Source organism: Rhinichthys klamathensis, unplaced genomic scaffold (genome assembly GCF_029890125.1).
Source record: "Rhinichthys klamathensis goyatoka isolate OS25496 unplaced genomic scaffold, OSU_Roscu_1.1 h1tg000571l_1, whole genome shotgun sequence".
NCBI classification, from domain to species: domain Eukaryota; kingdom Metazoa; phylum Chordata; class Actinopteri; order Cypriniformes; family Leuciscidae; genus Rhinichthys; species Rhinichthys klamathensis.
The window spans coordinates 2,158,038-2,181,188 of record NW_026607037.1 but is presented as its reverse complement, the minus strand read 5'-3'; the positions used below and the strand labels follow the sequence as shown (position 1 = coordinate 2,181,188).

General features: G+C 38.7%; 1 protein-coding gene across 1 annotated transcript; it reads right to left on the bottom strand.

The window, feature by feature from the left end:
• Positions 1-274: 274 nt before the first annotated feature.
• znf652 (zinc finger protein 652) lies at positions 275-19,177 on the bottom strand. The gene is made up of 6 exons (XM_056239775.1): positions 18,906-19,177; positions 16,460-17,649; positions 7,941-8,088; positions 7,656-7,771; positions 3,396-3,540; positions 275-2,599 (listed from the first exon to the last, which is right to left on the bottom strand). Exons 2-6 carry the CDS (start codon positions 17,450-17,452, stop codon positions 2,013-2,015), a joined length of 1,989 nt encoding a protein of 662 aa, XP_056095750.1. The 5' UTR covers positions 17,453-17,649; positions 18,906-19,177; the 3' UTR covers positions 275-2,012.
• Between the last annotated feature and the right edge of the window lie 3,974 nt (positions 19,178-23,151).

Here is a 23,151-nt window from a genome sequence, read left to right as displayed (position 1 = left end):
TCAATGTGACACTAAACCCAAAGCAACTAGCATATAACTTTATCTAATCACATATTTCACAAGGCTAAACAAGGTCAAAGGTATAAAGAGATTGAGGTCATATCATGAAACAGGCCCATTCTAGTCATTAAAATGACCCACTTCCCATATATACTGCTTTCTTTCTTTCTTTCTTTCTTTCTTTCTTTCTTTCTTTCTTTCTTTCTTTCTTTCTCAAAAACAAACTTTACAATGTAAAAATTTAGACAAGTGGCTTGTGGCTAATTCATTTTACTTTTACTAGTTTAAAGTTAGCAGAAAGTGTTAAATGCACAATATAAAAAAGGCCCAACATTAATGCAGGTCAAACATGGTGTCTCAAAAACAGGAAAACAATATAAAACAGAACTTAATGAAGGTCAGACGTTTCTGTACCAGAAACAAGGCTAAGAATAAAACACTGCTGAAATTGAGAGGATAGACAGGTTGAAAAAGACTAGCTGAGAAGAGATATGATTAAAAACACCTCACAAGAATAGACATTATTATCGTCTGCTTATTTTTCTTATCTAGTAAGGTTTTATTAGAAAGTGCATTCCATCAACTGATGGTGAATGGAGAGAATCCAAGTAGCCCAAAACACAGTTAAAAAAGGACATGACTGACAGCCATCTGAACCGATGACAGTATGTCTCAGGTAAAGAGGGCAGGGCATGAAGGCAAAACACAACTTCTTATAGGACAAACTAATTATTTGATGTATAACAAGGGATCCCAACCAAATCCCCATGTGATTCTCCCCATTTTCCAACAGTCAGCCATCTTTCACGTGTCAGACACGTGATAAACAATTCTTTGTCAGTTACGCAAACCTTTTACTTGTCAGTAAAGTGCAGAGGACAGATGGTCTAATGAGAGGACAAAAAAAAATCACAATCAATCAAGTCTGATTGACTCAAGACTTCCCATCACTTTATCTGTGCTGCTCCTAACGCCACCATTTTAACACTCACTCACTCACTCTCTCTCTCACACACACACTACTCATCAGCATGATAAAGAACCATGTACCAGGAAAAGACAGAGCAACTAAAAAGCAGCTTTTGATACCAGCACCACAGGCATATGATCAGCTACAAAGACACACACACACACACACACACACTTTTTTCATTTTTAAAGTCTCACAGAGCATGTTTATCTACATTATACAAATAAAAATATTGGTTAAGTGAGTTAGATTGTATGGAACATACAGTAAAATTAATTAATGATCTTTTTTTCACCATTAGTTGCAGTCTACCTACGACACATCACAGCATCGGTCTTCCTTAACAGTCTCAACCTCCGACTGAACACGCCGGAGAGCTACAGGCATTACCCAGTAAGCATATTTTTATTGAATTAAAAAAAGAAAGAAAACTCAAATATTTTAATAAAATCACTGACAATCACAATCAGGCAACAGAAAAGTTTCAGTCATATAGACTACACTGAGTTTACTGCTTAAGTGCTGTATACTATGTTTGTGTGAAGACTTGTGTACTAGAATATGAATATTTTCAGTTGTCGGGAAGACCTGCATTTCTAAAGACACTGCATTTGTGAAATGTAGACCTTTAACTTGTGGACGTTTGAACCCGTAGAACCTTTGCAAAAGCAGCTGAGTCGATAAAGAGGCAGAGAAAGAGAAAGAAATGTGTTGTGCCATTGAAACCCCAATGGCATCTTGATCATTGTGACAAGAGTTTGAAGTGATGTGAAGTGAATCCTAGTAATGCTTTATGAAGTTCTTGAGATCAGTTCACAGAGATTAGCTGTCTAACAATCCTGTTTGGTCACGAGTGCTAGTGGCAATTAGGTTTGTAGTTTCAGTTTTGTATCACACACACACATACACATACATACATGTTGCATTTCACCGGTTTCCGATTCCGGTGAGAATTAAACCGATGTGTGACGTCAGTCTGTCCGCCCTATTCTCCAGCAAGCACCTGATTTCACATTCGTGAGTTTGTGTTCAAGAGAGTGTTTCAGTGGTGTTGCGGAGCAGCGCCCTGTCGCAGGTAGGCGTCCTCGTGGGCGCAGTGGTTTATTGGCTCGCTCTTAAATAGGGCGGGGGGAGGAGGCAGGACAGAAGGCTGCACTGAGATTGGCTGAGGGGCGTGGCTCGTCATGGGGGCGTGTCCTGTGTGATGGACAGGAGTGTGAGTGTGGGCAGGGTGATGTTGTGCGGGCACGGTCTGCATGTGCAAATGAGAGAAGCCATGAACGGTGACCGCACGTTGCGGCAGAGGCCCTCCCGTGGCAGGACTGATCATTACGGGGCCCACGGGCGTTGACTGAGCGGGCTGGGTTGGTGTTGGGGTGTGGCTTGAAGAAGGGGTGTGGCTGGTAAGGTGAATGGAAAGCCCCATGCTGGCAGGCTGAAGGGTCACCGGACTGGTGACCCGGAAACACTTCTCTCGGTGCGCCTTAAGCATGTTGGAAAAGCGGAAACGCTGGCCGCAGATTTCGCAAGGGTACGGCTTTTCCCCGGTGTGTGTGCGCCGGTGCCGCTTCATATTGGGCCGACTGGTGAAACTCTTCCCACAGATCTCACAGATGAATGGCTTCTCACCTGAAGAGAAACAGAAGAATGGGAGAGAGAAAATAGATCATGTTTCATTCACTGGCAATAAACCCACACGGGCAACAAGAGTAGTTTGAGTTAAACATGTGGTGTGTGGCGTTATTATAGAGAACATCTGGGAGTGTTTAACCACAAGAGTTTAAATGTGTCTGCTACAAGGTTAAACTTTAAAAATACATATGTAGATCAACCAGTAAGGCATTCGAAGAATATAAATCTTCAATAAACCTTACAGAAACTTTTTAATTTATATATTTTTTATTTAGGTCTTTTCAACAACACTAAATAAATGAATCTTTTTTGAACGGAATTGTTCTAGTCTTGTTTTATGAATTTATACAAACTTATTTTAATAGCAAATGGATTAAGTTTTATTTTACAATAAAATGAAAAGATTAACTTCCAAATCTTCAAGAATTGTGCAACATTAGTTCTTCATTTTAATTAAAATTGAACAAACAGTTTTTTGGAGTGCAATATAGACATGCTCTGCTTGAAAGTGTACAAGTAATTTTATTGTTGAAAACCTAACATTTTTTTAATAGTTTTGCTTAAAAAAAAAAGAAAGAAAAAAAAGTGTACCGCAAATTTAATTTGGTTTGTTATATAACGCAATGGCATTCATTTTTAAGTGTGCCCATATTTTGGGGGGAGCCACTGTAGATTAGAATAATCATTATTATAGTAAAATTACCCACAAAATATGTTCAAAAGAGAACAAGAGAGACAGTCTATCTTTATTCACTCTCCACAAGTTTTAAATGTTTGTGTTTGTGCACCTCACCTGTGTGTGTCTTCATGTGCTCATCGAAATACTGCTTCATGTTGAAGTCTTTGCCACACCACTGGCACATAAACTGCTTGTGTCCTATGTGAATGCTCATATGAGACCGCAGCTGGTATTTGTACTGGAACCTCTCGTCGCAGTTCTGCACACGCACAAACAGAAATAGACAGCATGTGGGTGGATGCTGGTTCAGCCTCACTTCAAATCAGGGCCAGACTGAAGCAATCCCAACTTTGTAATCTGATCATAATAACCTGTCATTACTGTTCATAAGCCTGTCATTAACATACTATTTATAGGAAGCAGGCCAATCCCACTCATTCAGACTCTCTCATATGGCACCTTTAAGTGAAACCAATGAGCCCCACCCTGACCACCCTCACGAAATGTACACACCCCATAATGCGTTTTCATGGAAAAGATGCCCCAAAAAACAAAACAAAAAGAGAATACATAAAATAAAGATTCAAAATGAACCTGTACAGAGCAAACTGATCCAAAGAGTGATGAAACACGTTTCCACCGACAAGCAATTTGTCTGTCCACAGTTTGAAATTTTCACTTACATATTTGCAAAAGTTACATAATACATTTGAAATCAAAAAAATATTTCAGTTAGGTGGATCAACAAACACCAGATTTTTTTATTCGACAGTCCACAAGAGGACGCAATAAATATAAATCAAACAGCAACATTGTTTATTTTAGAGCTACACTATGTAACTTTTTGGGGGGGATAAAATAACAAAATGTTATTAATGAGAGAGTGCAAAAAATCCATCTTCTAAACTGTTTCTTTACCAAGATACACTTTGACAAATCCATAATAATGATTTATATTTCAGAGTCGGGTCATATTTATACACAGACAAAAGTAGCTCAGGCTGCAGGTAGCGTCAAGCTAAAAGTATGTTGTCATAAATAAATTAGAAAAAACTTCACAGGAATAACCGGCTGTAAAGACAAAGAAACCATTATTTATTTATCCATCCGCTCTGATAAGATGTCCAGTGCCTCGAACCACATTCATCCGTGCAGAGACGAGCAGTAGCGCAACAAAAACATGACGCATGCAGTTTTATTTTTTAGCCGCTAGAGAACAAACATTTTAATTTAAGTGCATACAGTTATAAAATCATAGTTTTTGCATTCTGAGAAAAATATCCTTTAAATGTAGTCAATATATATAGTCAATATGCTCTGACTGTAGCATCAAATTGTAATCCGTTTTTGTCCCCCAAACCAATCAGGCAAACTGCCATTGAAAAGGATGTGAATGTTAACGGCTAGTTTTCTAACCTCCTTGGTTAGGAAAATCGCTAAAAAAGACCCAAAGTATAATTTAATAGAAAAAAAAATTATATTTCCTAAAATGCTAAAGTCCAAATGTATTTTCTGTTGTGTATTTACAAACAAGTGCTCGACACAGACTGCCAAACAGCCCTTTCAGAAAAGCTCCAGTCTGGTTACATAAATGGGCCAAAAGACGTCAGTAAACAAATGCAACAAACAAAATGCTATAAACAGTAATAAGCTAATCTTTATTCACGCTCTTTTTCAAATATACAGAAATACAGTGTTGTTTGTGCATGTCTACATTCTGCTGTGGACGTGGAGTTTTATAGCGTTCCCAAAAACAAATTGAAGCTGTAAATATGGACAAGCGGGAAACTCAAACATTTATGAATATAATTATTTTAATACTGTTTGTTTAATACATTATTACACATCAGGAATGTATTTTAGAGTTTCAAATGACAGATTAGTAAAGTGTTTTTTTGTTTTCAAATGGCACATTAATAAAAGGTGTCACTGGTGTTTAAAACGGCAAGAAACAGTCAAACACAAATAAATGGGGGTTGAAGATGGGAAAACCATGGTGTCAACAGAGAGGGATGTAAATATCAAAACAACTTAGTTGTGCTCCTATTTAAAGCTGCAGTCCGTAGCTTTTTTGGGTTAAAAATTATGCAAAATACATATTTGAGAAAATACATAACCAGCCAGTGTTCAAAACTCTCTGCTTGCCTCAGCTCGATTCAAAACGGTAAGCTTGTAATAATGTTTTTAATTCCAGTGGTACTGGTGGATTTCCGCGGGAGATTCGAGCATGTCTTTGTGTCAAATCAGAACTGAAGACCTTTTTATTTAGAAAGGCTTTTATGTGCTGATTGTTCTATTGCATTTATTGTTTTTAGTATTCTGCAGCTATTATTGTTGTTCTTTTATGTTGCACTTTGAGATTCTTTGGAATGAAAAGCGCGTTATAAATAAAATCTATTATTATTACGTCACATCTGTACACATGAAGAAGGAGTATCGGCTAGTAGGCTATATTGCGTGTAAGGATGTTGGAGGTGGAGATTTATAGCCTTTTCTCACAGCACTTGATATAATTAAACTTATTAATTTGATGGCGGATCCAGAAAGGTTAAAACGACAATCACCAGTGACAACAGATTCACCCGCTGTAAAATACAAATGACTTCGTTCGGACTTCGGAGTGGCTACAGAAAAAAAGAGACTGCAACCGGCCCATGCGAAAACAAGGATACATATCGGAAGGACATTACATGTAGTCACGCAATGCTGACGTTGTTAACATTAACAATTTGAGAACAAAGTATAATATGCACGGTTTTGTGTGATATGATAACTTATAAGCGATTGTTAGATGTAATCAGCGCGAATTACTGCAATGTCAGAACCAGAACAAAGGTGGATGTTTCTTACTAGTTCAGATGACATTTTACGGTGAAAATTCTTATGTTGTTCATACTTCCAAAAAGAATAATCTGTGATTCTGAATGCCAGTATCCACACTGGCGCGGGGATTGACAGCTGCACAGTCTCCTCAAACACTGTGTTCATCGCGCTGTGCCGTGTCGAGGGTGTTGAAGTACAACTCACGTAAAGTTGATAATTCTGCGAATGACTGCAATTGCAGATTTCGAACAGAGATGGCGACAAGAGGAAAAACGCCGGACTGCAGCTTTAAGCTGAATTTTCTGGAGCAGAAGAAGGGTTTATGTGGAGAAGTGGTTTACAACTAGCCTGACTACTTCAGACTTTGTACTTCCGCTCAATTTCAGTTCGCTTTTGTACTCAGTCTGAGACATCGACATGTATCTCAGTTTTCCTCCGGCCTGAAAACAGCCGGCCAATCAACGAACAGAGGGCGGGCTGAGAGCCGTGATGTAGACGCTAAGCACCGAGTTTAAGATTATATTTTAGGTTAGGGAAATCGAAAATGACCGCGGATATGGAGACACGGGATGCAATTCGCTCTGTTGTGGAGAATATTCCAGACATTTCCAAACTGAAGCCCGAACAAGAAGAGTGTTAGTTAAACATTTTGAATGGAGGTGATGTTGTGTCCCTACTCCCGACAGGTTTTGGGAAAAGTTTAATTTATCAACTATTACCAATCGTCAGCGAGAAACTGAGCAGGCCAAAGGCCGGCAAGGCGATAGTTGTGATAGTGTCCCCCTTGTTTGCACTCATGGAGGATCAGGTTAAGGAGGCAGCAAAACTCGGTCAGCCATGTTCACTCCGGTATTTCGCTCGATGGTTTCGTTTTCGCATCATACATGTGTTTACAGTGGAAGTTCGATGTGGCTGAGCTGGCGAATAACACACGTCATAACCAGACGTTATGTGATTGGCTTACGGTTAACCAATGATTTTATACTTCAGACAAGCCCCCCCAATTTATGGTTTTCAAGGATGAGCATGTCATTAAAGGGATAGTTCACCCAAAAATGAAAATTGCGTACAACACAGAAGCACTGCGCAGTTTCTCTAGGTGAACTCACTCGAGGCCCACGGAGAAGGAAATGAATAGTTGAATAAAGTCGTTATTTTTGTTTGTTTTTTGCGCACAAAAAGTATTCTCGACGCTTGATAAACTTAAGGTTGAGCCACTGTAGTCACTTGGACTATTTTAACGATGTCTTTAATAACTTTTCTGGGCCGACAAGTTTCGATCCCTTAGAAGCCTATGGAGGAGTGATCCAGCTCTCAGATTTAATCACAAATATCTTAATTTGTGTTTCGAAGATGAACGAAAGTCTTACGGGGTTGGAACAACATGAGGGTGAGTAATTACTGACAAAATTTTCATTTTTTGGTGAACTAACCCTTTAACACATCCTTAATACATGATTATATGGCTAGTTGCATTTTATTATTTGTATTTGTACTTTTCCTTCTCTCAATCACAATATCAGTTATGGAGTGTGTCGTATGTGTTCATACCTCACAGCGGAAGGGCTTCTCTCCTGAATGCTGCAGTGAATGCACTTTCAGAGACATGCTGCGTTTAAAAGATTTTCCACAGGTTTCACAGGTAAATGGCATGTCCTTTGTGTGAGCTAGAGACAGACAGAAGAACTATTGTTTTAGGCACAAGAATGAGTATGTTTCTCTAGTGTATTTTGTGGCTATATAGACATTTGAAAAGATATCTTGATGGTGTTTGAGATTTAAGTATTTACTAGGGCAGTGCTGAAGTGTGTCTGTGCGCATGTTTACTATACGTACCAACCATGTGCTTACGGACATGGGCCATGGTGTAGAATTTCTTCTCACAAATGTCACAGGCAAATTTCTTCTCTGCAAATCCATGGACAATCTTAATATGCTCGTGGAGGGACCACAGCTTCTTAAAGGACTTATTACATGACACACACTGGGACACAAAAAGATACATTGTGATACAGTACAAGAATAACATATTTAGTAGTAGGCCTATATCTTCTCTCAGACCCATTTTTTTTTTAGTCTCAATGACATTCTCAACAAGAATGAAGTCTCCCTCTGCTGGTCAGGACTGATATTAGCACATTTCTAACCTCTAATCTAATGCACTTCATATTTAAAATCTACTGATTTACAGATCTGAGATTTATACACAAGTTATCAATTTATTTGGTAATTTATCTGTATTGGACTTTTAATTGTCCATATTCATTTCCTGTATTTTTACATTTAGATTAACTTTGCCGCCATCAAAACACCAATATGTTTGCCATTTAAAACAGCAGGGTACAAAGGGGCTAAAGGCACACTTTAACAAAAATGTGATTTTCACTACTCTCATAGTGTAAAAAAAATCATAAATGTGGTCTGTTTGGTTTAAAAATTTATAAAAACAAATGAGGTGGAAAGGTGGGCATTTTACCTCACCAGCATGGGGCAAGAGACACAAAATATTTATACAAATACTTTAGCTAAAGTAATACGTTTTAAAACATATCTGAGTTAATGCTTGTTCAAAACAATCACTTCAGCAAAGTCTGTACTATTTTCTCTTTATTTTGATAAATAAAATAATTTATTTGCGTTCAATAAATATACTGTCGTTAAAATGTTCATTTTAAAAATACAGTAACAAAATTTCTTTTAAAAAAAAGTAAAGATTCTGAAAGCATTGAAGGAGATCATATAAAAAATGTATAGCTTTACAGTAGCAACAGTAAATATATTTTAATGTCACATGTGAAGGCCATGTATGGTAACCCATATTCAGAATTTGTCCTCATCCAAGGACCATTTAATCCATCATCCAAGTTAGTGCACACACATTAGTAGCAGTGAGTAGTGAACACACACGCACACACGGCGCAGTGGGCAGGTATTTTTGCTGTGGCGTCCGGGGAGTGATTGGGGGTTCGGTGCCTTGCTTAAGGGCACGTCAGTCATTTCCTGCCAGTATTGAGAATCAACCCCGCAACCTTCAGGTTACCAGTCTCACTCTATCCATAAGGCCACGAAACTCTAACCATTAGGCCACGACTGCCCCTCTGCCCCTGAAAACAGTTAAAGACCCCCTGTGGTGAAAATCAAGTTTTTAAAGTGCCCCTATTAAGCTATTTTAAAGTTTCCTAATGTTGTTTTGGAGTCTCCTACAACATGTTTACATGCATCAAAGGTAAAAAAAAAAAAAACGTTTGCACATTACTACATTTTCAATGATTCTCAAACGACTCGTCAGATGAATCAATCCCTCTAAATCCCTCCTTTCCGTGAGCTACTCTGCTCTGATTGGCCAGGAAGCTCAGTCTGTTGTGATTGGTCTACCGTGTCGAAAACGAAAACACCCATTGCCATAACAACGTCAGCTCTGCCTGTCTTGAGGCTTCCTACACCGTAAACTAAACACAGTAACGAACAATGACGTCGTATTGTACCATATCAATCTGAGCGCGAGTCCGATGTTGAAACACTGGAAGAACTAGTTATTCAACCCGAACCTCCATCGCAAGGACGACTCGAACAGGACGTTTCTCAGTGATACGCTACTCAGTTTGAGGTACATTATGAATGTTGCAACTGTAGCAGCTAATTCCTCACCATCAGCATTAACAAGTGCATGTCCATCAACAAACCAGTTATTTTACTTGTACTTATTAATTTACCAAGTATTTTCTAATTTATTGCAGTGAACATGTGGAAACTGCATCAATAACAGTGCATACATTAGCTGAGCTCTAGCGTGAATGACTGTAACATAGACCTAAACGTTGGTAAAACAAATCTTGATCGATGCTTAATCTTTCCTCAAAGTTGTGAGAACGACAGACAATCTGCATTAATAGACACAGTTTTAGGTAATAGTGGCCCACAGCTGATTAGCAGAAGTATTTCAGTATGACAGTTAACCAGTTAGCAGGAGACCTACACAATATAAAACTCAAAACTAAGTATTTGAACACCATCTTTCAAGAGCAAGCGGTTTGCGAATCCTCCATTGAACTCCGAGATTTGAGAAGCAGTCGTCAGTACAATAAAGGGAACAGCAAAAGTTTAGGATTACACTGCTGTGGTATTGTGGTAAAGATAAATTTTAACCACTGATTCTTCACATGCTCGTCCTTGGCCAATGAAAAAAAAAACTGGCTTTACCATGATGCTGTCCAGTGTCCACAGGAATCAGCTGCCGTGTTTGAGGGGGTTCAAGTTTTCCCTGGTGTCAGTGCGTGCTCGCGCAATAAGTGGGCGACTCTTACTTTTGAAAGACAATAACTTTATATGCGGTGCACTTTCAGATGTAAAACTTTACAGGATGTTTTCATTCACCTAAGGCCCATTTACACTGCATGGTTCAAGTGACCCAAATCCGTTTTTTTCCTCTCATGTGGCACAGATCGGATATGACCCATGAACGTGTAAGTAGGAAAAAACCGCATGGATTCCGATTTTCTCAGATCGGATTCAGGTCTCACTCATATGTGGTAATAAATCAGATATGAATCGGATACGTGCATTTGCGTGTGCCATGTAAGCAGACAAATCGGATATTCCCCAGTAAATGCGAGTCGTACGTCATTAAAAAAGTGACGTCAACTCAGGTGGACACCACCAACTGAGATCACATGACTTATTATAGGCGCGATGGAGGACGAAGGATACACACAGTGGAGCAATGCGGAGGTTTCATGTCTTTTGAGTGTTTGGGGCGAAGAGACAGTGCAGGCAAAAATGCAGGGTTGTTACAGAAATAAATCCGTGTTTGAAGACATTTCACGAGATATGGGGAGGCACGGTTTTAAGCGCTCGTGGCTAAAGTGCCACCGTAAGATAAAAAGATGAATGACTTTTAAAAATATTGTGTAAAGCAAAACACTGGATAATTTTATTCACATCTGCCATCCATTGTATTTTGTGCTGTTTTACTTCCTTTTCCGGGTCAGAACGTCTACATTTGGTAGTTTCAGCACAGCAGTGTATAGTGTAAATGCAAAAATCGGAAACTGGTCACTTTTAAAAGATGATGTAAGCGGGTCGTCAAAAAAAACGGATATAGTCAGAAAATCGGATTTAGGCATCAAGACCTGCAGTGTAAATGCAGCCTTAGAGCTATGTTACACACTACATGAAAGGTCATTTTCAAAAAATCAATAATAGGGGCACTTTAATGTTGTTTATACCACGGCCTGTTTAAATACTCGATTCTGATTGGCTGGAAGGTGTGCAGTAAAACCGTTTAATGCACAGGTAGTTCCAGTCAGTTTGATTACAGTTCGAAATTAATCCGCTACTATAAACATTGGTAACCATAGTAACAGAGTTACACTTGCAAAAGAGTGAGAGAGACACATATGAAAACGTTAGGTAGGCTCAGAGCCATAGAGAGAAAGAGTTGCGACCATAGACATAATAAATACATAGACGCCCTATTGGCCGCTGGAGCGTACGTCAACGGCGCCGCCATGTTGGGGATGGCAACTTTCCCATACCTCTCATACCGGGAGTTGAGAAAAATCCCTGTTTTGTGCGCTGTTTGGGGCTGTACACATCGCCACACAATTGAAAACAGCTTTCGAGGAATTACCTTTCACAAGCAAGACTGAACGTTTGTTTTTGGTTGTATTTGGTCATGATTTAATTAGTAATAGTAACGTTCAGAGGTTACATTTAAAAATACTACTGTTATTGTGTCACGAAATGTAGTTTTAATAGTTTTTCAGTCGACAATGTAGTTGTTTAAAGCTCAAATCTGTGGTTTGTTTATAAAGATAGCGCCTATTTAAAAATTTGATCTGATGTTTTCGGAGTTGTAAGATGCTATCACCGGGGCTCAGACCTCGTCTACCCCGCCTGGAACAGCCGTACCTCGGCCAGTGCTTCTGACGTTTTGCCACTGACTCGGATGTCTGTTAACCTGACTCCGCCAGATGGATTTGCTCCGCATATCCATCTGGAAACCTTCCGTTGAAGTAGTTTTGGTAAGGGGCGAAAATGCTGGTTAGCTGATTGGTTGGTGATAGACCTATGTTGGTGATAGACGGGCCAAATCAACCAATCAGATCAACGAAGCATATGACGTACTAACAGAGCGTATCTTTTCCTCTGAGAAAAGCCTCCAGAGCAGTGTTTTGCTCTTCTTTCAGTGAAGAAATACTCTGTAATTCCGATAAAACTTGCTCGATAGCCACGCTGATGCTAGTTTCATCCGCTGAAGCCGACATGTTCTTTAGACTGAACTGACGCGCTTCTCGTTGCGTCACACCTCAACCCGCCTCAAAGCCAACGCTGATTGGATGTTCGTTTGGTGAACTGCTCCCAAATTTTCTTTAACGTTAAGTATCCAGACTGATCTGCGAGTGAAACCTTGAAAGCTCGCGAGATCAGGATGGTCTCACGAGGCTAGATGTCTGTAGTCTAGTGGTTAAACAGAGATATAATTCGTCTTGTGTATATCTAACGGGCGATCTTTGGTCTCATTAATCTATAAATGGTTCCCTAGTAAATCGTTTTGGCTGAGGGCAAAGTGAAGTTTCATAACTTTATATTTAGGCTATTTTAACGTTGTATCCTGCTGTATGTTTGACTGAAGCTACTTCTGTTATAATGGCTATTACTGATCAATAAAACTGAAATTTATCAAAAAGAGTTAATATTAAAATGTCACTATTTAACTTATTTTTTATTGTATATATTCTGTAATTGATATTTCTTATTCTATTGCTATTATTATAGTATTATTAATAAACTATATGCTATTATCAATATTTTTATGATTGTATTATTGTACTTATGATATTATATAATTATACTATTCATTACTATTTTATTTGCTGTATACTATTTGTTTATTTTATTGACTAAACTATTTACTATTACTTCTCACTTTATATTTACTATTTGCATTGCACTATAGTTGTATATGTATTATCATAAAGGATCCATCAGTTATCTTTGTTATTGCTAAAATCTGGTCAATCACAAAAAATACTTTTTCCACAATAAGAAAACTTAAATTATATCTCAGTATGGGGGTCTTCACCATTCTTATTCTTAAAAAGCCAAATACATGACAAGCCTGAGCTTTGACCATTCTTTATTAAAAAAAAAGAATATTTTACAAGTCTAACTATCGAGATTTTAAATAACTAGAGATGGAACTTTTTGTACACCACATACAAACTGAAATCGGTTGATAAATGTAAAAACAGTTTGTTTGTATCCAGAAAAAACGCAGCTCACCCGTTTACTTACATTTGATTACAGTGCAGTCTTGCCCTCCGCAAAATGGCGGACCCGTTGACGTATCGCAGCAACGTTCCAAAGCGGCCAATAGGGAGTCTATGTATTTATTATGTCTATGGTTGCGACCACTGATCTATATAATGTCATTCTATATAGATCAGTGGTTGCGACGCTCTTTGATCGCTCGCGATGGCTGTCACGTGGTTCATGTAAGCCCCAATAGTTCCAAAACATACGCGGGCTGTCATGCTCTTCTATGGGACAGACAGCAGCGATTGCATTATTGACCGGTAAATATAAAATAAAACACACACCCAAGTACTTTTTCAGCTGTTACTGCATTATTGCATTTTGTTAATGTCAGTTATGCATTTGGAGAGGCAGGGTGACAACGAAATAGCCTACTACTGTATATTACTTAGATACGTTTTAGGCTTTTTTTATTTATTTTTTTGAGGGAAAAGACAGAGCTAGATAAGATCGAAGACGACAAATATAAGGTCAATACGAAAAAGACAACTAAATGGGCAGTTAACCCTTTCAGTGACTTGTTGCGCCAAAGACAGAACAATTGTGATTTCGAGACCTAACGTTACTCTGCTTCTCTTTTAAATGAGACATTTCGGGAGTTTTATGCCTCTGTTCAGTCTACCGCTGGACGCGAATACAATGTTGCAAGTTTGATGCGTCTCAGAGCAGGTATAAACCGTCACATTACAAAATACAACATCATAAGGGATAAAGACTTCAAGTCAAGCAATGCCGTCTTTAAATCAGATTTAAAGCGCTACAGGAAAAATGGAAAAGACACCAGCGTTCATCATCCGCGTAAGAAAAGTTTGGTTTGACATACAGCTAATTCATTTAAATAAATGACATGATTAGTTCAAATAAAGCTTGCCTTGTCACTGTCACCTATCATTCATAAATAATTTTAATAAATCCATGAATCATCAAGTTATAGGCCTATGCTTAAGCAACGAGGGGACTGTAGACTTTAAAGAAGAGACGCTCATAGGTAACTCGCGCACGCATCTCTCTCTCCTCTCTCTTTCTTCTCTTTCAGTTCTCTGTCTCTCTCTCTTAATAATGAATTTAAATAAATGTGATAATTCATTCAAATAAAAGCAATCCGATGGCTCTACTTTATTTAAAGTGGACGGAGTGCTAGAACTAACGAGCCGTAACTTAAGAAAATAACCGTCATTTTTACACGTCTGTTAAAAAATTACATTGTAAACATCAGTTACAGCTTTAACTTCTTATTAACTTGGCAAATAACCGAGGTATCCGCTTCGCGTCGGGTGGTTCTTCGCCTCTACGTCGTGCATTAAAATCCTTTAATGCATGGCTAGCCGTGGATTATCCCTTACTTATATGTCTATGTGGTGTTTTTAATGTGCTTTAAGACAAACCTTGCGCAAATTCTTAAGTCAACACCATTGCTGAGTATTTTCTCCTTAAAACTGGAGTGAACTAAAGACAGTCTCAAAAATGCTGTTTGCAATCACTGGTGTTTCTGATGCCACAAACTACCTTGTAACCAATCACAATGGTCCACAATGACGATCAGTCAATGTGCGGGCTTTAGCATATCATCATTACTATGCTCTGAAGCAGTGGAGTCGTCTGGATGTCCAAACTGAACCGGTGTTTTCAAAGCCAGAAAAGTGTTAGAAGCCAGGTTATCTCGGTATATTTTTCTGTTGATAGGAAAAGTCGGGTACATCGGGGCGGCAGTGGCTCAGTAGTTCATGTAGGTTGTCTACAAACCGGAAGGTTGGTGGTTCAATCCTCGGTTCCACCTGATCAAGTGTCGAGGTGTCCATGAGCAAGACACCTAACCCCAGCTGCTCCCGACGAGCTGGATGGCACCTTGCATGGCTGACACCGCCGTCAGTGTATGAATGAGTGATTGTGAGGCAATATGTTAAGCGCTTTGGTGGCCATTGGGTCTGTGCAAGCGCTATATAAATTCAGTCCATTTACCATTTTACATTTAGCAATATAGCAGGTGAATTTTGTATATGATGTGTATTTCGATGAACTATATTTCTTTCTCCACTGACGTTCTGAGTTGTTCAAATCGTTTCTGGATGCTGACAGAAAGCAGCTGTCTGAGGTGGCGAACGGGAAAATGGTTAGTGTAACATTAGCAGCACATTATTAGCTGTTTGATAATGCAGTCAAGCAAAAGGCTAATCATATTAATTACCGTTATGTGTCCGACATTGTAAAGAGTGATACATAAAACCCATTACCATTCTGATACATCGTCTTGTAGACGAGCCTGTACATAATTCACTCTTACACTTCTTCTGAATAAGTTTCTGGTTTAAACATATATGGCTGAATTAAACCAGTATTTCCACTTGCCATTGTGCAGCATTTACTACAGTAAAGTTGACCGAGTGAATCTCTGAGCTGGTGTGAGTGAATCTCTGAGCTGGTGTGAGTGAAATCTCTGAGCTGGTGTGAGTGAATCTCTAAGCTGGTGTGAGTGAGTGGAAATACATTTTTCTCACAGGTTTAAATGTCATTTTGGTGATCAAAGATGAGTTTTAAGGGATCAAATTTTTTACTACAGGGTGGCTTTTACATAACTGTTTTCTATTTCAATATATTTTAAAATGTAATTTATTCTTGTGATCAAAGCTGAATTTTCAGCATCATTACAGTCTTCAGTGTCTCATGATCTTTCGGTTATCATTCTAATGATGATCAAGAAACATTATACAAATGTTTAAACTATCACTTTTGATCAATTTAATACATCCTTGCTGAATAAAAGTATTACATTTTCTGTTACTGACCCCAAACTTTTGAAAGGTAGTGTTTTGTTTTCTACAAAATTCAGTGAGATTGAACAAAAAGTCTCTGTCCCTCACGGCCTTATTTCTGCTTCCGTCTCATTAAATATGGCCTCTTCCAGAAGTAAAGATTATTAACAATATTAGTATTATTACTATTAAGAATACTCGTGAACAGTGTACAGTGCCATGTCTTTTGATTGAGATCATTTACTAAAAATGAGGCATTTCCATAAAGAGTCGGGATGATCCTCTTACCTGGATGTTCTTCTCGCAGTCCGTCTGCTGGTGAAGAGCGAGTTCACTCTCCAGCACGAACTTCTTTCCGCACTTGTCGCAGATCTGCATGCGTCTGTGTGTCACATTCATGTGCTTCTCCAGGTACCAGCGGGTGTTGAACACACGTGGACATTTTTCACACACTAGCGTCTCTTTCTCCTCACCCTCTCCCTTGGCTCCAGAGGCAGAGGCGGTGGAGCCTTTGGCCTCCTTGGCAGGTCTACGCTTTTGGCGCGGGGAGTTTGCATTCTTCCTCCGCCCCCTGGTTGTCACACTGGCGTTCGTTGTGGTTACGTTTCCTGTCGACGAAGGGGCTACGCGACGACTCTTGCGACGCGGCGAAGAAGCTGCTCTACCCCTGTGCGCCCGTTGTGCTCTTGTTCGCCGATTGTTGTTCTCCTCCTCTTCATCTTGATCGTCCTCATCGCTGTAGTCTTCTTCAATGCTGTCATCTTCTTCTTCTTCCTCCTCCTCCTCATCATCATCATCATCTTCTTCTTCCTCACTATTGCTCTTGTCATCTCCTGCAGTGTTCATACTTTCCGCATCATCTCCTTTGGATACGTGCAGAGTCTGATTATTGAGGTTGACCTCTACGATGATCTGCCCTCGTTTAAATTCGTCCTCTGCCCCGGCTCCCTCTTCAGCTTCAGAATCTTCTGACGTCCCTCCATTTCCACTCTTCGTCACAGCTGCTCCGGACCCTTCCCGGTAAAACGGTTGAGTCGGGGCAGGATGGGTATTCAGGTCTGAGGACATATGCGACTCTGGCCTCACAGCCACCGTGTTGTCAATGACCACAGAGTACGGTTTGGCAGCGGCTTCTCGCTTGTACAGTTTCGCCGATAGCTCTGCATCGGGAGCGGAGGCGTTGTGGAAGTACGTTTGGGAGGATTGAGTCATTTGCCCCTCCTCTTGCGACATTGTCTCTGAGCCGGACACCTCCTCCTTCAATGTCTGGCGGGACTTCATCGGCACCCGATTGTTTGCTTGAATCAGAGTGTTTGCCTCTTTACGTTTGAAATTAACCACTGTTTGCTGTCAAGGGTGGTACAGGAGATAATGTACCCCTCCTCTCGAGTGAATGAGAGGAGGGCAAGAGAGTGTAAAGGAGGAGAGAAGATCAGAGATGCCTTAGCCTAGGCCAAACTGAGCCTCCATTACGTTCACTAGGGCATTAAATAAAAAGAAAGATATATGAAAAAAGTGAGACTGGAAGACTAAGAAAGTGAATAAGACTTTCAACACAGTTCAACAGATGTTATAGGACTGCGCGATTAATCATGATAAAACCAAAAATCGCAATATGGATATTGCAATGACTTAATTAAATATGTGAAGTGAAGTGCAGCATTGTGTTCTTTTACATGCAAGCAGCTTCTGATCCGCTGTTTTTAGTGTCTCAGAGCGGCTTGGTTCGCATCTCTGCATGTGCTTTTTTGGGTCACTTATATTGTGTATTTGGGAACGCAACATGCGTCAACCATCTTCCCAAACTTATAGTGAGAAATGTTAAAGCTTAATGGTTAAACACTTAAAAATAATAATTATAAATAAATTATCATTTTAGTATAGTAATTTTACAGCTGTACTGTAATTATTTTTCTTACATTTTTATTTTATTTTACAGTGAAATATTACAATAGGAATATTTCTTATTTTGTTTAAGTCATTGTATGGCCAAATTGTGCAGCCCTCCAAAAAAACAGGAGCATCTTTTTTAATGGCAATTTTTAAACAGACTTTTTACCACCCAAATCATGCAGCCCTAAAATGTTTCACCTCAAAATAGGGCTTGGCGATATAGCCAAAAAATCATATCTCGTATTTTTTGGTTGAATGGCGATATACGGTATACATCTGGGTATTTTCTACTTTTTTTTCAAACAATGTTCATATTGAAGGCTATGAAAACAAATATACTGAATGTAAACCATGTAGGCTGCATATTTTAGCAATATGTATATATTTTAGTCAGAATTATTGTGCTCCGTCGGCGCTTGTTCACTGAAGTCAGTGAAGTTTTGCGGAGATTCACTCCTGACAGCAAAATGGACATTTTTGTTTCTAACATTTACAGATGGAGAATATACCTGTGAAATGCAAGTTATGCACTGAGGAAAGCACTACATTTCAAACAAATTAAACAGCTCAAATATCTCTCAGCACATGTATCTGTCAGAGCAAGCCACTATAAACTATACGTGTTATATCTTACCACCTATATTGAACCCCTTAATATAAAGCAGGTCTCATATTTAGGACAAATTAGATGATGCACTTTCCCCGCAGCAGCTCACTCTATTTTTTTTAGATCCGCTCGTATGAAACTACTGTATATTGATATAAATGCATTCCCTCATTCCATATCGTTTATTAAAAATATATCAATATATTGTACAAACTCGAACCTCAAATTACTCACATGAAGTCTGCCTCACTGTGCAACTACATGCACATATTTCATCATGATCCAAATGAAAGTTGACTTGGCTTTAGATCCAAACTTCACTCTCTCAACAGCATCTCGGTTTCACATGAAAAGACAATAGCGGCACCTCATCTGCAATCTCTGCTGATTCAGACACAAAAGCCGCCTCCTTTCAGTCAGTGATGTGACGGTGTCTCTGCGCCGCTGAACTCAAAGCTTAGATCTTGCAGTCATTACCAGCTGCTCCAAATCAGCACCATGCAGCCAGACACTACCTGAAAGAGAGGAAGAAATTACGTAAAAGGTTGTGAAAGCAATGAAAGACAATTGAAAGCAATTATCTCAAGAGTCAACTGAGACGTCACATTTATTTCAGTACATCAAAGCGGGTAAATGAACCACAACTACCATTGAAACAAGAGCAGTGTGTCATCAAACTTTTTGTGTCATCAAACAACAAAAGATTTTCAAGAACGGTACGATACGGCTTTATACGAGGCAGCATAACACAACACCTCTGCAATTACAGTAATCACCGTGACTGTTACCTGGTAAAACCTTCTGGTCTCCTGGTGCCCCAGATCCTTTATATGTATGTGTGAGTGAGTGAGAGAGAGAGAAAGCAAGAGAATAAGAGAGGGAAAAGAAAGAGAAACGAAACTGCAGCCTGGTTAAGGTGTAGACTTCTAGAATCTCACTACTAATCAGATACACAAACCAGACCGCAACCGTTTCGCTTCTCAGCGCAAGTGTGTGTGAGCAACTCAAAATTAAACCACAAGTCGAGTACAAAAAACACAATCACACAATGAGTAAAAAAAAAACATTTTCATATTCTAAACAATCTGGGACAACCTCACTTCATCACTGCCACCAAACATGTCACAACAAGCCACTTGCAGAAGAAATATCAGCAGAGCTTACCCATGCCGAAGTCGCCAGCACGAGTGTTGCTATGTGGTTGCTAAGTATTTGGATTGGTTGCTAGATTTATTTACCAAGTGGGCCTGTAGTGATTATTTGATCTGATCATGAATGTTTAACTACGATTATAGTACACTTTAAATTACAGTCACATATTGCAATCCAACAAATGGCCATTTTTATGCCTCTCTTTCTGGTGCAGTAGTGCATTACAAGTGCACCCATTTGAACACATGAAAGTGAATATTTTAGAAAATAAATATTTTATTAATGCATAATATTCTAATATTATTGAAATAATAATAATTAATTCATTAACCCAAGAGAAAAATTAAAAACATTTTTTTAATATATATTTTAACATTTAATACACAAACACACTCATACATACAAATATACTTATACATGCATACATGTGCAAAAAATGGGTAAGAAACTGTGATACATTTTTTCAGGATTCTTTGATGAATAAAAGTTCAAAATAACAGCATTTATTTGAAACCAAAATCTTTACTCTCACTTTTGGTACATTTATTGCCTCCTTGCTAAATAAAAATATTAATTTCTTAAAAAAATAAAATAAAATAAAAACTCTTACTGAACCAAACTTTTGAACAGTGTACAATATTGTTCAAAGCTTTGGGGTCTATTTAACAACGAATCCTGAGAAAACAGTTTACACAAAATATTAAGCAGCTAAGCTGTACATTGATAGTAATAATAAATGTTTCTTGAGCATCAAATCATCATATTAGAAGGATTTCTGAAAGATCATGTGACACTGAAGACTGGAGTAATGATGCCGAAAATACAGCTTTTGAAAATTGGGGTGCAAACGGATCACAAAACTTACGGTTCTGTAATACATGTTGTTAAAACTGATGCATTGCTCAGTTTAACAATATATATACATATACATATATATATACATATATATATAAATAATTCCCCCCGATAATTAAACAAAATTTGCAGAAAAGACAATTACAATAACTATTCAACTAAATGTCTGAGCCATTTTTCTTTGATCTGTATGACATTCATTTAACAGAGAGATTTCCAACCGAAACAGGAGACAGTTATACACTCAAGAACCAAAATGAGACCACAAGTTTCAGTGTGAGTGATTGTAACGGGTGTGGGGAGGGTGTGTGCGCTCAAGGAATGATCATCCCCAATCAATGGCTCTTTTATATGGCAATATGCAACAATATAGACCACCAAGGGATCAAAAATCAGAGTGACCCTATTAATTACTGTGTGCCCTTTTACATATTAAATCTTTTGTCAATTATATAATGAATGCAGAGCTTCGGCACAGGGATGTTACTCAGTCGCCATTAATTAATCAAGTTCAACACAAGACCCCACCTCACTTGCTGACTCAACACCGTCAAAAACAACAACACCTAAACAACAAGTAAACAGCAGCCACAAACAGGAAAAATATCTCTGTTTATGCACTGCTGCTCTTAACGGCTTCAACCTTGACTTCCTGGCTCTCTGTGAACATCTCTGTTCCGTTTGAGTGTGTGTGCGCCAATTGTCTGTGTGAGCTGAACAATAGTTCCTGTGAAATATTCAAGAGTCTTTAGAACAATAATGCATTGTAAAGCATTGGCTGTGGACAACATGTATTACATGATAAAATCTAAAGCCTTGTGACTACCAAGACAATCACTGTCTAGTCAGAGTGCTGCATGCCACATCTGAGAAGAGACCAACAGTGTGACTCAGATTAACCCACCGCCATGCTAGGAAAGCATACCTTCAATTTTTCAAAGAATTTTACTTCTGTCATCGTTGGGATTTCTTTCTTTAAATGTTCGTCAGACAGATGGCAACACTGGTGCCTTTGACTGTCTGAGAGCTGCACAGATGCAAACAGCACATTTTGTATTTAGAAAGTTACAGACGTATACATGGATCGCAAGCCTTGTTGATTCATCAAGGTGCGTGCGAACATCTAGATAAAAGAAAGTGAGTTCACTCTATCCTGTGGCAGCAGGAAAGGATGTCTGACACTGCGCATGCATATATGTGTGTGTGTGTGTGTGTGTGTCAGTGTGTGTTCCTATAGTGAGCTATACTGTGAATGTATGCACTGTCTGATTTGAAAGGTCATGACGATCATGTGTCTGAGGGGGAGGAAGCGGCATCTGAATGATAAAAAGCAAAAAAGAAACAGTTAGGCCAGTTAAAACAGAAATGTAAAGTCAGAAGAGAAAGGGTATAACGTTGGAAACGTATATACGGTTGACCTTTGAGTCTCCTTTAGGACATGTGAGGCTACTTTACAACACATTAAAGGGATACTATGACTTCCAAACCTGTGTTGTGTTCCACTCAAGAAAAAGTCACACAGGAGAAAAGAAACGACATGAGGGTTAGTAAATGATGAGATTTTTCATTTTAGGTGAACTACTACTTTAAGGCCAGTATCTCCATATTCATGTTTTAACTAGCCTACACATTGTCATAAACCCTAATTCAAATCAATAAATGGTGAGTCGTTTTGACAAATGATTGATGTCACACAAATAAAAGTTCACCCTATTTTCTAAATGCATGTTATTGATCTTATTGTGAATGATTCATCCATGCATGTTTCTTTCTTTTAAACTTGTTTTTTTGACTGTGTCATTTTTAATCAAAATATCTATTAACTCAAACTTCCGGTGAAACAAGACTTCTTTCTGTTGACTTCCCCATTCATTTAGTCAGTTTAAACCCCGCCCCTTTCTTACAATCAACTGCATGCTTGAATTCAGATCTGCCTCCATCCAATCAACAACCAATGGATTTTTACCAAGACCCTGCCTACATTTTGTTTTTCATTTTGAAAAATCCGTTTCACTCAGATGCACGTCACAATACGGAAGAAAAGATCTGTCGCTACTTCCGTTACATTTAGACTTTGAAAAGAAATCTGTTCATAAATCAGGTGTATGCTAGTTTTTGGATGCAGCCAGTAAAGCCATCACAATAGAACTATGTTTTCTGTTTATATTCATTTTATTGTATTATTCCAGCCTTTTATACCCAATTCATTCAACAGACCAACAACTCCAGTAACAATTTCTTCAGCTTTATATTCAATAGCAGTGCATGAAACTCAGATTCATGCTTGTGTTGTTTACAGAAACACAACTGATCAAAAATATTTAAAAACAAACCGTTTAAAACCTTGCATGTTAACTATTAAGGGTGACTTCATTCGCCTGAATCATGCAGCTCTCCTGCGGCGTCAGTTTACATTACTGAATTGGCCACACATACACGCGTATAAACCTACCCACACAAACAAACCATATAC

Excerpts from the sequence above, each read along its gene's own strand:
- znf652 (XM_056239775.1), bottom strand. The coding sequence starts at position 17,452 with ATGAAGTCCCGCCAGACATTGAAGGAGGAGGTGTCCGGCTCAGAGACA. Across the intron at positions 7,772-7,940 it reads TGTCCGTAAGCACATGGTTG|CTCACACAAAGGACATGCCA; the intron begins GTACGTATAGTA and ends GTCTGTCTCTAG. Across the intron at positions 2,600-3,395 it reads GCACATGAAGACACACACAG|GTGAGAAGCCATTCATCTGT; the intron begins GTGAGGTGCACA and ends GTTTCTCTTCAG.